The sequence below is a fragment of the Cynoglossus semilaevis genome, chromosome 2 (assembly GCF_000523025.1).
Source record: "Cynoglossus semilaevis isolate Cse_v1.0 chromosome 2, Cse_v1.0, whole genome shotgun sequence".
Classification (NCBI taxonomy): Eukaryota; Metazoa; Chordata; class Actinopteri; order Pleuronectiformes; family Cynoglossidae; genus Cynoglossus; species Cynoglossus semilaevis.
In genome coordinates this window covers 8,047,501-8,062,434 of record NC_024308.1, presented here as the reverse complement: position 1 = coordinate 8,062,434, position 14,934 = coordinate 8,047,501, and the positions used below count along the sequence as shown (strand labels likewise).

Below are 14,934 nucleotides of genomic sequence, written 5' to 3'. Positions count from 1 at the left end.
AGTTGTTAACACAGTTGTTAAAAAAATGTTATTTAAAAATTACTTTATCAAGTAAGTCCTGATGTTCACTTCATTACTGTTAGATCTTATATTAGATTCAGCTTTCTAAGTTGTGAGTAAAGTAAATATTTATAATTAGCATGTTATATTTGCTACCCTCTGCCATTGTAATAATCCTAGAATAGATCCAAAATATCTGAAGTTAATTTAGTTAAATATGAAGCACCTAATAGTGTTTATTAGTGGGTAAAAGACATCACAGTGACTCTTTGGTTTCTCTGTTTCCATAGCTCCCTGTGCGCCACTGAATGTACAGCTCAGCCTTGACTGTCAGTCTGATGTCCTCAATGTCACATGGGAGTCCACTGGTCACTTTGAACTCTTCCACGCCACACTCTCCAGCAGTGAAGGCACCTCCAGCCTCTGCACTTCAGAGGAGCATTACTGTCTAATGAGTGACTTGCAGTGTGATCTGCAATACACTGTTACTGTGGTGGCTGAGTATAACTCCTGCAACAGTGCACCAAGTCCTCCAGAAAATGTTCATGCAGGTAGGCAGAGCGCCAGGTGATAGTTGGAGCACTATTTTTTATTTTTAAAAAAGGATTTTACTTTATTTTTCTGGTATTGAAATTCTCAGCTGAGTGGCTCTTTCATTAATTACATTTGTTCAGCTGCCTCTTATTGCAGAGGTCTCATCGGCTGCTCACATGGCAACATCCTACTGCATTAACTATGTAGCTATGGCCGAGGCAACCTGCAGAGATTGAAACAGGATGCAAAAGGATACCCCTCTCTCCATGACTAGATTAGTCATTTGGAGCAAGACACTGTCTTTTTGTGTACTGTGTGATATCTAGCTTATAACTGAACATACTTCATCTCCTCTTCTTCTCCCTTTCAGCTCCTTGCCCTCAGTCTACTTTCCTACCTCAGCTGAACTGCAGCACTGGAGTTTTGTCTGTAATGTGGTATCACAGCATGGATGGAGTCCTGTATACGGTTACAGCTGTTGATAAAATGGGTAATGCACACAATTGTGATGGCACAGCTAGGGGCTGTGATCTCGACACCCTGGACTGTGGGACAGAGTACGATATCACCATCACACCATCCAGAGGCGAATGTCTGGGAAAAGACAGTGCCACGCAAACCATTAGGACAGGTAACATTCAATTATAGCTTTTTATATAAGTATATATAGAGTCACACACGTACACACAGCATATCTGTCTGTCATTGCGGTTTTGCTTTTAGATCAGAGTACCTGTTGGAAATTCATTCTAATTCCCTTATTTTCAGCTAACCTTCCTAATCTTTACTTGCAGCACCTTGTGCACCCAGTATTTCCAGCGTTGAGATTGACTGCCTGACAAACTCAGCATGGGTGATATATGAGGAGGCTGCAGGGGCCGATGACTACGTGGTCATGATGACGGACAGCTGGAATACACTACAGAGCTTTGATTGTAATGCCACGTCAGAGAGAACATGCTCTGTTCCACCACTGCCTTGCAGCAAAGCATTTACCTTCACCATGATTGCACGTGACCAGCAGTGCTCCAGTCCAGCCAGTGATCCTTTCACAACAGAAACAGGTACAGCACACACATGGCTGGCAACAAAAAAAATTAGGAGAGTTTATTTGCTTGTTTATCTGTTTATGCTGGCAAACTGTGCAGGGAATTTGTTATCTGGACATAAGCAATATAAACTGAATGAATTAAATACCTCAGCAGTGTATCTTGCTCATTGTCTGTTGCTAAATAAAATGGAGTAATACCAGGTCCAGTGTTCTCACAAAGAAATGAATAAGACAAAACGTCTCTCTCAGTGTGAACTCTTCTTCCCACAGCCCCATGTGCTCCTTTGAATGTGAGGAACGTAGTGGGCTGCACCAGCTCCTCAATCAGCATCTCCTGGTCACCAGTCCCTGGTGCTGTGTCATACACAGCCACACTGGAGGAGATGGACCAAGTGGATGGAGTCACTACCTGTTGCACAACATCTGACACCACATGTGAAATCTCAGATCTGCCTTGTGGAGAATTCTACTTCATTCATGTTACTGTTGAGGGACATGTGTGCAACAGTTCCCAGAGCGAAGGGATCGTCACAAAGACAAGTATACAATAATATATGGAGCACGTGTACTGTGACCTCCTACAGTGGAAAAGCCAGTAATTTGTTGTATTTCTGTATCTCTGTCTCTCAGCTCCATGTATTCCACAAGACCTCCAAGCCAGTCTGAGCTGCAGCACCAATGTGGCAACCATGACCTGGGAATCTACCATGAGTGGTCAGCGCTACAGAGTGACAGCAGTAGCTGCTGATGGACATGAGCACGTGTGCCTAGCCTTCCAGAACACTTGTGAGCTGACGGACCTGCACTGTGGAGAGCTCTACACGGCCACAGTAAGAGTAGAGGACCCAAACTGCAACAGCCTTCCAAGTGAAAATGTTACCATCAAGACGGGTATGAGCTCGCACATCATATCATAAATACTTAATCCAAAAAGTTGTCTTGTACAAGCTAAAAATGTTGTCCTCAACTGTAATGCAATATATCACCATTGACTGTGCCATAATTTGTTTGTTTTGCCCTGTACCAGCAAATTCTGTATCTTTCAATGACCTCTCCTTTCAATTTTTGTCCCGGGAGGTCATTGTTTACTGATCTGATGAATAGAACAAGATTCTACTGGTTCAACTGCTTCTGAATCTGCCACACATTCAGAAGCAGTTGAAGCGTACATCAATCACCAGAAGTTGAATTATTCAGAATTAAGTAACATTTTGGAACAAATTAACCAGAGGTTCACATAGACTGAGCATCTCTTCCTTTTCCTTACAGTACCTTGTACCCCAGAAAGCATTAGTGCAGAAGTGGATTGTGACTCCAATACTCTGGTTGTGTCTTATTCTGAGAGTGAAGGGGCTGACCTTTACACTGCAATAGTGCAGGACAGTGATGGTCAGACCACATCCTGTCATAGCACAGAAGTAGGCTCGTGCTCTTTGTCGAATATCGCCTGTGGTCAGATCTACCGTGCTGTCGTGGTCTCCTCTGATGGATATTGTGAAAGTCCACCTACCCCTGTATCTCAGGCCCTTCCAGGTAGGAAAGCTGGACACATGTACACAGATTTACAAAAAATTGGAGTCTCCTCGTGTAATAAAGGAGGAAAACAAAACTATTTACATTGTCCAAGGTGATCCTGGTTTGGTATTATGACCTATTTTCTCTCCTTCTCACAGTTCCCTGTTCACCCAGAAATATAATGGCACACTTTGACTGTTACACTCAAACAGCCATAGTTGCATGGTTCCCGAGTGATGGAGCAATTTCATACCAGGTAACGGCCACACCCACATCAGGGGATGATGTCACCGTGGACACAGCCTCTACTGACTGTGAGTTAGAAGGCCTGCAGTGTGGTGAGAGCTACACTGTGACTGTCACTGCTCTGGGAGAGGACTGCAGACGCAGCGCAACCATGATAGGAAAGCTGAAGACTGGTGAGTGGAACAAGAAACACTTCAAAACAATTAACCAATCTACTGTAGGTAAAAGGAATTTACCTTTACCACATACTGACCCAGTTCTTTTTTCCAGGGCCATGTGTTCCTCAAAACATAAACGCAGAATACAGCTGGGGTGTAGGTCAGGTGACGTGGGACCATGTAGCCGGTGCAGAGTCTTACACAGTGAAAGGGGTCACAGTGGAGGGTCGTGAAGTCAGTTGTACCAATGAAGATAACTACTGTGCCTTGCCTGGATTGCAATGTGGCCAGCTGTACAATATATCAGTGATTGCGAACAACAACGTGTGTGAAAGCCTGTCCACATCTGTCTCAGACGTGATCATAACAGGTGAGAAAATGTTAACCAGTCCAGTGTATAAATGTCATGTCACATCTGCATCGTCATACCAGCCTCTCAATTCTTATTGTTCGCAGAACCTTGCCCACCAAACAATGTGGAGGGCAAAGTCAACTGTGAGAACAACATGGGAACAGTGACTTGGGAGCAGAGTTTTGGTGCCATAGGCTACATGGTCCTCCTCAATGGACGTGATGGACACTACCTGACATGTCACAGTGAGAACACCTACTGCAATGTAGAAGGTCTTCACTGTGGAATTGTTTACTACGTCGTTGTCGTTGCCGTCGGAGAGACACTAAACAGCACAGCCTCTACCCAACTCAACCTGGATACTGGTATATTAACATTGATTTTTGAAATTCTTTTCCCCAGTCTAATTGCAGCACAGTACTTTCAGCCTTACCCCCTATATTTTCTTTGTGCATTCATGACCAATCAGAAAGACTACATTTGTCACACACATTCATCAAATTTAACTTGCGGCCTATGTACAGTAAGGTCATTTTAAATATAGAATAGAATAGAAATATTGATATGTTACAAAATATCAAGGTATAACACAGCTCTTACCTTATGCATCAATGTGACCCCTGAGTGTATCTGACTTTCTGTGCTGAATGGCCTTTAACATAATATTTCTTTTAGCTCCATGTGAGGCTGCAAATGTTGAGTTTGACCTGAACTGCAACGATGATTCAGTCACTGTTACATGGAGTGAGGCCGAGGGGGCTGTGTCCTACAAGGTGACAGCCATGTCTGATGGAGGCTTACTTGCTATGTGTGAGACAGAAGAGCTCAGCTGTCAACTCACAGACCTGGAGTGTGGTCAGACCTATACAATCACTCTCACTGTCATCAGTGACCTCTGCCCTATAGAGATGTTTGGTGGCAGCTTTACAACACGTAAGTGGAGCAGCAACAAGTGATTTGATTATAACTTATATAATATATATTATATATAATCAAGTCCTCGATCGATTCCTTATTACTTGGCACTAAAACATAACGTTAGAAATATATTTTACTTTATTATTTATTCCATGACACTAATCATACACACAATGACATAAAACTCTGTTATCCTTTTTAAGGTCACTGTCAACCTGAAAATGTGGAAGTAGATCTACAGTGTGGGGCAGATATTGCGGACATGCACTGGGAAGAAATGGATGGGGTTGAGCTTTACATTGCCACTGCAACCTGCATCCATGAAACCCTGGAGTGCAACACCACCACTTCTACCTGCCAGTTCTCAAACCTGCACTGTGGGGAAATCTATGAATTCTCTGTCACAGCATTTAATAACGGGTGCTTTGGTGAAACTAGCACCACTTTGGAGATAAACACAGGTATTGGGAGTGCAGTCATTACAATTTTCAAAATTGCAGGGTCATTCATTTGGTGTTTCACGCACTATGAAGAAGACAATCTTTCCTCCACCTGTCACAGTTTAAGTATAGTTCTAACTCAGTTATAGCAACATACCTAGTTAGGGATATTTTCTATACAGTATTTACTTGAAATATAAGGAAAGCAATTGATGTTAATTAAAATAATAATTTTTAAAAATATTTTTCTGACCCCAACATTGTTGACTATGGCCATGTGACTTTTGCTGTTGAACCATCTTCCACCAGAACCCTGTACTCCAACTGACTTGATAGCGACCGGCTCTTGTCACAGTGACACAGTGATGTTGAATTGGTCACCAGCTGAAGGAGCATTGGTTTATGAGGTGATGGCCATCGGTAATCTGGGATATGTCATATCTTATCAAACCAACGAGACACTGCTCGAAGCCGAGCTGCCCTGTGGACAACTGTATACCTTCACAGTGACGGCACAGGACGATCGATGTGACAGCAGTGTGAGCCTGTCTGCAGAATTCAAGACTGGTATGTTTTTTTTTAAATTGTGTTTACTTGAAATAAATAATTATAGGGACATTGTGTCTTTGAGCAATTCTACTTGTCCTCAGGCCCCTGTATCCCAGGGAATGTGGAGAGTTTCACCCACTGTGAGAACAATCTTGGCTTAGTCAGCTGGTCAGCCAGTGATGGAGCAGAGGCCTACAAAGCCATTGCAGTAGGAGAGGACGGACATTCTCATGAATGTCTCACAGACATCACCACCTGCAGTTGGGATGATTTGCACTGTGGAGATGTATACACTGTTCATGTTGTTGCCAGAGATGGGGTGTGCCTTAGTGAACCTAGTCAAACCACTACAATACGAATGGGTAAGACAAATGTAGCAGGAAATGTGCTAAAAAGTAAAAGTGTTAAGGACAAAATGGAAGTTTAGAAATCAATAATATAATTTGAATAGGTTAAGTTAAAAATGAATGTAACACTGTCAAAACCTTTCACAAATGTAGCTTATAAACTAATAATTTAACAGTAAACAGACCAATTATCACTGAGAATTTAAATACTTAATCTTAACTAAATATCTGTCCTCCGTTTCAGCACCATGCATACCCCAGGATGTGGTATCGTCTCTGAACTGCACCACCAAGGTTGATAAAAAATGAGTACCTTATATTTAAAGTTAACTCTAAAAAAACATTTAAGTATAATTTCTCTTATCTGTTTGGTTAGGTGGGGTCACTGTCATGGTCTGCAAGTGAAACTGCAGAGAGCTACATTGTGACTGCAGAGACCACCAGTGGCCACGTGGTGCAAGTCTCCACCAATGACACCTGGACCTTCATTTCAGAGTTCCTGTGCGGTCAGGAGTATTTCCTGTCTGTTGCTGCAATGGACTCTGAGTGTACAAGTCTACCCAGTCAGCCTGCAACTCTTAATTCAGGTACATTTATGACTATGTCAGGACATGATTGTCTTGTTTTCTCCTACTAACTGAACTCTCCAGGACTCACAGAACAGCACTTTTTGCTTTGGCTTTGTCATAATTTGACAATTTACTTTATTTTCTCCCTAGTCCCTTGCGCCCCCACTGGTGTCACCAGCTTTTTGAACTGTGTCTCCAACATTGCTTTGGTGTCCTGGATGAGTTCAGCTGGGGCTGATTTTTACACCGCCACAGTTCATCTAGAAGATGGCATCTCTAAAAGTTGCTTTTCTGAAGGCCAGGAGTGTGGCATAGCTAACTTGAACTGTGGACGGACCCACACACTCACTGTCGTTGCCTCTGACCATCAGTGTACTTCTGATGCCAGTGAGGCCAGGTCTCTGCAGTCAGGTGGGTTATCTTTCTCTCAGATTAAAATATATTTTGGTTAGTGTAGTTCTGTCTCCCTAATTTCTGTAATCACAATGTTCCTAAAATATACTCCTATTGATCACTGCCTCCCTCCAGTGCCTTGTATTCCCACTAATGTGGATATTAGCATGGACTGCACCAAAAATGAAGCCCTGGTGTCTTGGAGTGCTAGTGACGGAGCCTTATCCTACAATGTGATGGCTCAGACCACAAATGGACTTGTGTCCTACTGTGAGACCACAGACCTTCAGTGTTCTTTGAGCAACTTGAACTGCGGGCTTCAATATTTTGTCCAGGTTGTGGCTCTAGATAATATCTGCTCTAGTTTGCCCAGTCCAGCTTCACCATTCTTGTCAGGTAACTAATCCCTAACAGAGTTTCATATTTTTCAATTGCAAGTACTTAGAATGAGTCATTGAGTCATCTTTTTTTCCCTCTGTCACTCAGTTCCCTGTACACCACTTGGTGGCTTACTGGTCCTGGACTGCTTCACCAACTCAGCCCTCTTTGAATGGTCCTTCATAGAGAGTGCTGTGGAGTACAAGGCCACAGCTCGGTCTTCTGATGGCCACGCTTCCACCTGCACCTCCAATATTACCAACTGTGAACTGAAGAATCTGCAGTGTGGACAGATATATAATGTTATTGTTGTTTCCTCTAATGGCCAGTGTGACAGTCAGCCAAGCTCCACATTACAGGTGGAATCAGGTGAGCATCTGTCTGTCTGTCTGTCTAAACTATTCATCTATCTGCATTTTTAAATGCTCTAGTTGAGAACTATAAGAACATCAGGTTGTCAGGTTTCTACATGCACCATGGTATAACGGTAGTTTATTTTTCTTAGTGGTCAGTATATTATTGGGTATTTAATTGCATTCCATAAGACATTTTGACAAACAATTACGCTACAAAGGTCGGAATTTTTTTTCATATTTTTTGTAAAATTACTACACAGTATACTTATACGATAATTTTATTTCCATAATCCACATCGGTGACAAGTCTCTCATTCTTTCCATCAGTGCCTTGTCCTCCTACCAATGTTGAGGCTTCATTGCTGTGCTTCACGAACACGGCCAATGTCCAGTGGCAGTCGTCTTTGGGAGCTGACTCCTACATGGTCCAGGCACTGTGCATGGATGGACACGAAACTGGCTGTGAAAGCAGCTCAGGCACCTGCTCCTTTAGTGACCTTATGTGTGGGTGCACCTACAGCATCAGCGTGATTTCCACGAATGAAATGTGCAATGTGTCGAAAAGTGACACCATACAGCTGCAATCAGGTAGAAACCAGTTTTCTCCACGTTTTTTCCAATTGTCGGTCTTTTATTGTTAATGTTTCTCATCTACGTTTCTCTTTGTGTTTTTCCAGTTCCTTGTGTAGCACAGAATGTTGATGCCAACTTGGATTGTGAGTCTGGATCAGTCACAGTTTCTTGGGAACCCAGCCTTGGGGCAATTGTATATGACGTATTTGCCCAAGGAAACGCTGGCTATGCCTCAACTTGCAACAGCACTGAGACAACATGCACATTCCAGGACTTGTTGTGTGGCCTCACTTACTCTATCACTGTTAGCGCCTCAGACGACACTTGTATAAGTGGGAGCAGCTCTGCTGTGGAGATTAGTTCATGTAAAATATATCTATTTTTTGTATCATAATAATGGCTCACGTTTAATACTAATCTGTGCCACGAGGCATGGCTTATTGATAAACACATCTGTGACTGCAATTTCTATGTGCTTTTGTACAGTGCCTTGTGTAGCGCAGCAGGTTGAAGCAGTGATGGTCTGCAGCAATGACACAGGAGTTGTGTCATGGGAAGAGGCAGAGCAAGTGTTCTTATATTCAGTGCAAGCCTTTGGATCCGATGGTCACATGACTCTGTGTCAGAGCGATCAGGACAGCTGTCAACTGCACCCTCTCCATTGTGGTCAACTCTATGACCTGACAGTGTCAGCCCGGAATGGAGAGTGTGACAACAGCCATGCCTACCTCCAGCTGCAGTCAGGTGTGCATAAGAAAAAAACAAAACAAAAAAAGATAGTGAGATCTTTAGGTCTCTAAGTTGACGAAGTTTCCTTGTGCATTATTACTATGGGCTGAAACATTGTTGGCTTAAGTAGACAACAGGCATTTAACTGAGTGTAGCGGAATGATAAGGTCCAATTTCTGTTAATAAATAAAATAACAGTAATAAGTACAGCAAATAGCATTGTTGTGTAGTTAATTTTATCTAATTTGTTGTGCTAAATTAATACTATTACAATTTGAAACGTATGTCCCTCTCCTCTCTCTCTTTCTCTCCCTCCCTCCCTCCCCCCCTCTCTCCCTCCCTCCCCCCCTCTCTCCCTCCCTCCCCCCCTCTCTCCCTCCCTCCCCCCCTCTCTCCCTCCCTCCCCCCCTCTCTCCCTCCCTCCCCCCCTCTCTCCCTCCCTCCCCCCCTCTCTCCCTCCCTCCCTCTCTCTCTCCCTTCACAGTACCTTGCACACCCACTAGTGTCAAGACTTCTCTACAGTGTATGTCAAACACTGTGTCAGTCACATGGGAACAAGCCAGTGGGGCAGTGTCCTATCTCACAGTGGGAGTCACTGCAGATGGAAGTCACCAGGTTGAATGTAACAACACAGAAACCTACTGTGATCTGAGTGACCTGCAGTGCGGACAGACTTACGGTGTGACAGTCTTGGCCCAGGATGATTCTTGTTCAAGTGTGGAGAGCACCGTGTCTCACGTACAGACAGGTGCTGGAGATACTTTTTTTTCTTTTAAAATGTAAATGTTGGCTTTTAAATAAGACTATTTCTAATGCCCAGAATTAATCTAACCCAATATTCTTGGTCTTTTTCATCCTCAGCCCCCTGTGCGCCACAAGGTGTAACTGTCAATGAAATGTGTGCGGAAGCAACCACGACCATCTCCTGGGATGCCAACCCTGATGTTGATTACTTCCATGTATTGGCTATCAGCAATTCTGGAGCTAGACTCTACTGTAACTCAACCGGTACTTCTTGTACTTTGAGCAGTTTACCATGTGGACAACAGTACGAAATCACTGTTCTGGCTATAAGAGACGACTGTGAGAGTCAGCCGAGTACAATGGTATCATCGTACTCAGGTAAAGTAAACTACTAATGCTGAAGGGAAAAAAACAGTGATGCTCTTAGTGTTGTGAGGAAAGGTAGAAATGTAGAAAATGTCAATCTGTCTTTATAGTATCTGTTTTGTCATTTTATAAAGCTAATTGGCTAAATGCTACTGCTGAAAAATATGTCAACTTTTTGCTTCAGTTGATACAGTATTTTTTAGGATGCAATAAGTTGTTGCCTGCCTTCTTATTCATCTCCGTCTTTAATCTTTGTAGCTCCATGTCCACCAGTTAATGCTAATGGAAATCTGGACTGCGTTACAAATGCTGCCTTTGTGGCATGGACAACCGGAGAAGGAGCTCTTTCCTATCAAGGCATTGCTCAAGCTGCAAATGGACACACCTCTGGTTGCAATACCACTGGCTCAAGCTGTGAGATCCCAGATCTGAAGTGTGGGACACGGTACAACTTCAGTGTAACTGCGTTCCATGATCACTGCCAGAGTAATAGCAAAAGCACCTTTCAGCTAGTGACAGGTATTTAAAAAGAAAACACATGCAGGCCAGTCTTGATAACATTTTTACAAACTCTTTTTTTTTTACAAATAGGAAGTTTCCCACATTTAAGGGAAAGCAACATTATTTTCTTAGTGCTTACAAACATACACATGTGAAAAAAGATAAAAGCTTTTTAAAATTAGTTCCTAACCATATGTGGTCGATTTCCTCAGGTCCTTGTGCTCTATCAGAAATCCATGCAGAGGCACATTGTACAATTGACACCATCCTTGTTCGATGGGAGAATACCGAGGACTCAACTGTCTTTGTGGTGTCTGCCGAGGACACCAACCATGACTTCACATACTGCAACAGCACAGCTGACACATGTATACTTCCGAATATGTTCTGCGGCATGGAATACAGCGTCATAGTATCGGCCTCTTCAAACAGGTGTAGCAACCTCAGAAGTCCACCAAAGAAGATCAAAACAGGTATTTCACTCCTTCCACTTGAGTGGTATATTCCCTTCGCTATGCAGTACATGAGTTAAATGTTTGACTAAAACACAACACCCAATAAAATATTCTGTGTACTTTTAGTGCCATGTGTGCCGTCTGATGTGAGCGTGAAACAAGTATGTGAGGGTGAAGGTGTTGTGGTCACATGGGCACCATCTCTTGTGGCCACGTTGTACGAACTAACAGCCATAGACGGACAGGGAAATGTCTTCAATTGCACAAACACAGAAAGCACTTGCACCTTCACTGATCTACACTGTGGCCAAGACTATGGGTTAACTATTACTGCCACTGGCGACAACTGCACCAGCATGCCCAGCCTTTCTACCTTCACCACAGGTACAATTTTGATGCAAAAGATACCTTTTGTAGCTCTTCTTTTCCTGCACTCTTGAAAGTCTGGTGTATCTGGTGTGGTAAAAGTTGGTGTATGTAAGAGAGTTTTCCAATGGTGAAAATGTGGGCTTTTTAAATGTTCCTCTACTGGCATAATTCTGTGACATAACTTATTTTACAGCACCGTGTCCACCTACTGGTTTAATGGTGTATTACAATTGTGAGAGCACATCTGCCATCCTCTCATGGAATCCAAGCGAGGGCGCTGTGAATTACCATGCCGTTGCCCAACCTACAAATGGTGACCCGCTCTACTGTGAATCCTCTACTCCTACCTGCACCTTTGAAGACCTGGAGTGTGGTGAAACGTACACTTTCTCCGCTGAATCCTCCAATGGAATTTGCAACAGCTCATCAAGTGAATCTCTGGAGGAAGGAGCAGGTAGACATTAAAGCATGGAAAATCAACTGTCATCAACTGTTCTTTATTAACACACATCATTATGAAGAATAAGTACCGTTAAGTGCAAACACCATCTCTTCCCTTCTCAGTTCCATGTCCTCCCACTGAGGTGAAAGTCAAGATGCAAAAGAGTGAAGGCGACTATTGGGCCATGTCATCATGGAACGACGTTAATTGCACGGATGTTGAGTTTCAAGCACAGTTAACAGGTCGAATCGGAAACAGCCACGAGACCTTGATGGAGGTCTCCGGCTACTGGCTGACAAGGAAATACTTTGAGTTTCCCATCCCTTGCAGCACAGCATTTATGCTTACTGTAAGGGCCAGAAACTCTGCTGGAGAAGGTCCACCCTCCAGTACCATAGAGGGAACCTCAGGTAAATTTATCATACTGTTTATCCCTGCTTCATTCAGCTATAACTGATTTAGGTGACCTTTTTACATGCAATTTTTTTTGCATTTTAGTTTCCAGATAGAAAACACAAAAACCTTTATTGTTACCATTTAGAAATGTGTTGCTGTTTATTTAATCTATTTATTTAATCTAGTGTAATACAGAAATTAATTCCTACAACTGTTTCCACATTTTCCACTTCCAGGTCACATCTATTGTAAATACATCTTCAATATTTCCCAGAATATACGTTTTTTTTATATAAAATATATAAAACTTTTATTAGTTGTTTTATTAGTTTGTCCCAGAGGGCTAGATTTGTGACTCAAAGCTGCGATAAACTAAAAATACCTCCTGAGACAAATTAAATGTCACCAACAAAAAAACTATGAAGACGATAAAGAGAAGCAGCTTTTGCCCTTACTTAAAGGCACAAGATTTTCTCCCTCAAACAAAATGCTTCCCTCTCTAACGGATTTTAACACTTTCTTTGCAGAGCCTTGTCCACCACAGAATGTCCAATATAGTGGCAATGCATCATCTGCTGTCGTGTTCTGGGAGGCCTCAATCCTAGCCACCCAGTACACTGTCTACGGTTTAGAGGGAGAAGAACGCACCAAGCTTTGTGAGACCACGGAGCTCTCCTGCTGGCTGCCTAGCTTCAACCCTAGTGCTGCTGAAGTGACAGCCAGCAATGATGTGGGGGAGAGTGACCCCAACTCAATGATTATTGGTGAGTCACTGCAAAAGCTCTTATCTTTGAATCAGCCAATGATTTAAGTCAGCATTGTGTTTATTTCATATTTATGAAAATATTTGGCAACCACTTTTTGTATTTGAATTTTCATGTTTCTTAAACACTGTGTCTCATTTACCTTAGGGCCAGTGGATATGCGCAGAAAGAGGGATTTGAGGAATAATATTTTCCTAAACAACTTCAGAAGAGGTAACTTCATGGTGACGTGTTATTAAAGTGATATTCAAACTACTAGAGGTTTCTTTTTAGATATTATTCTTAAATGTGTGTGATATTAAGATTGGTTATAAGATCTGTAAGTACAAAAGACATTAAGGGTGAGCAAAAGAACAAGGAAACATGAACAAATCCATCGCTGAACACTGTTCTTTTTCCTACTTTCCTCCTTTTTTTTAGGTCTTAAAGTTCCGCAAGATGTGACAGTGAGCGTAAGTCAAGTCTCAATGCACACCAAATGGAAAAAGGTGAATGGTGCAACTGAGTACGTAGTTGTCTTTGAAGAGCAGCACAAAGCACGACATCATAATCAATTGCTGATAGTGAAAACCGTGGTAGGTACTTCTCACACAGAGACTGATCTCAAGCCAGATACTACCTACTGCTTTAGAGTCGCAGCCAAAAATGCTTTGGAACAAAGCGACTATACGCCACCAGAATGCCAAACCACAGGTGACCCCTACTGAAATACCATGCAGATCCACACTCCAGTTTAAATCCACACTGGACTCAGAAGCAATGACATCAAGCTGGTTTTATTGTATGTTTGTCTTCTCCACCTTTTAGCACCCAGAAAAGAGTTCTTAACTGTTCCGCCTTTAATAGGGAAACTATAAAAATAAAGTGATTACAACTGCAAAGGTACAAGAGAATTCTTCCGTGGGAGCCTGTCTTACATGTCAAAAATAAATTATGATCAAATCTGAGAAAAAGAAACCTTTAAATTTAAAGCTTTTAAATCTTTTTAGCTATAGGTTTTAAACATGCTCATAATTGTGGCTGGTATATCATAGCAACATGTGGCTTCATAGCTGTCTTACAAAGTATTGCTGAAATTATATTTATCACAAATTGTTTTATTTTTGAGCTAGCTTTTTTTTTTTTTTTTGATTTTTCTGAATGATTGTGAAACTAACAGACAGTAGTGCAAACAAATAAAGATAATTTATAAACCAATATTTTTCAAACCAAGCAGTATATTTTCTCTGACTTCTCATCTGTAAGAAATAAAGTAATTAAAAAAAATCTGAAAATATTAAAATAACCCTCTATACGAACATCTATCCTTGAAAACTGACTCTTGTGTGTTTGTGTGGGGATGGGTAACTGTTTATTAAAAGTGATAATTAAAAGGCAATAGGTCCAAGTTTTGAGACAGAAATAAAATGTTAAATGTTAGAAATTGGGTCTAAATCTGAAAATGTTGAGATGCAAACATCAATTAAAAGGGAAAACGTATATGATTATACATCTCAAAATACAACAGAATAAATTTGAGAGAAACGGTAAAGGTGCAATTGGCAACGTGCTACATAATTAATAAAAAAATGATGAGGACTGGTCATAATTTGCGGATAAAAGGTAATTTTAAACGTAAAATGAAACTTTGTCAAATATGGGATAAAAAAGTTGAAACGATACGCTCAATTGAGTAAAAACTGGGTGTTTAATATGAAAGTACACATAGTAACATAGCTATTTAATAAATATTTGAATTAAATATAAATCTAAGTTTTGCCCTTTTAAATCATAAATAATAAGCATATCA

At 41.7% G+C, this 14,934-nt stretch overlaps 2 protein-coding genes across 2 annotated transcripts in view; both read left to right on the top strand.

The window, feature by feature from the left end:
- LOC107989857 (fibronectin-like) overlaps nt 1–109 on the top strand; it is a 16,201-nt gene extending 16,092 nt beyond the window's left edge. Inside the window, exon 29 of the mRNA XM_017040410.1 lies at nt 84–109. Coding sequence (XP_016895899.1) covers nt 84–109 — 26 coding nt within the window. The remainder of the gene's footprint in view (nt 1–83) is intronic.
- A 164-nt stretch (nt 110–273) lies between these two features.
- Nucleotides 274–14,874, top strand: LOC103396622 (uncharacterized). Its single transcript, XM_017031056.2, has 31 exons — nt 274–551; nt 905–1,165; nt 1,329–1,598; nt 1,856–2,125; nt 2,216–2,476; nt 2,855–3,118; nt 3,259–3,519; nt 3,617–3,874; nt 3,961–4,221; nt 4,532–4,789; nt 4,978–5,235; nt 5,524–5,781; nt 5,865–6,125; nt 6,355–6,404; nt 6,487–6,697; nt 6,830–7,090; nt 7,208–7,468; nt 7,559–7,819; nt 8,134–8,394; nt 8,484–8,744; nt 8,866–9,123; nt 9,593–9,856; nt 9,970–10,230; nt 10,477–10,737; nt 10,932–11,192; nt 11,301–11,558; nt 11,737–11,997; nt 12,108–12,395; nt 12,909–13,145; nt 13,293–13,358; nt 13,566–14,874. Exons 1-31 carry the CDS (start codon nt 452–454, stop codon nt 13,850–13,852), a joined length of 7,509 nt encoding a protein of 2,502 aa, XP_016886545.1. The 5' UTR covers nt 274–451; the 3' UTR covers nt 13,853–14,874.
- Nucleotides 14,875–14,934: the final 60 nt, after the last annotated feature.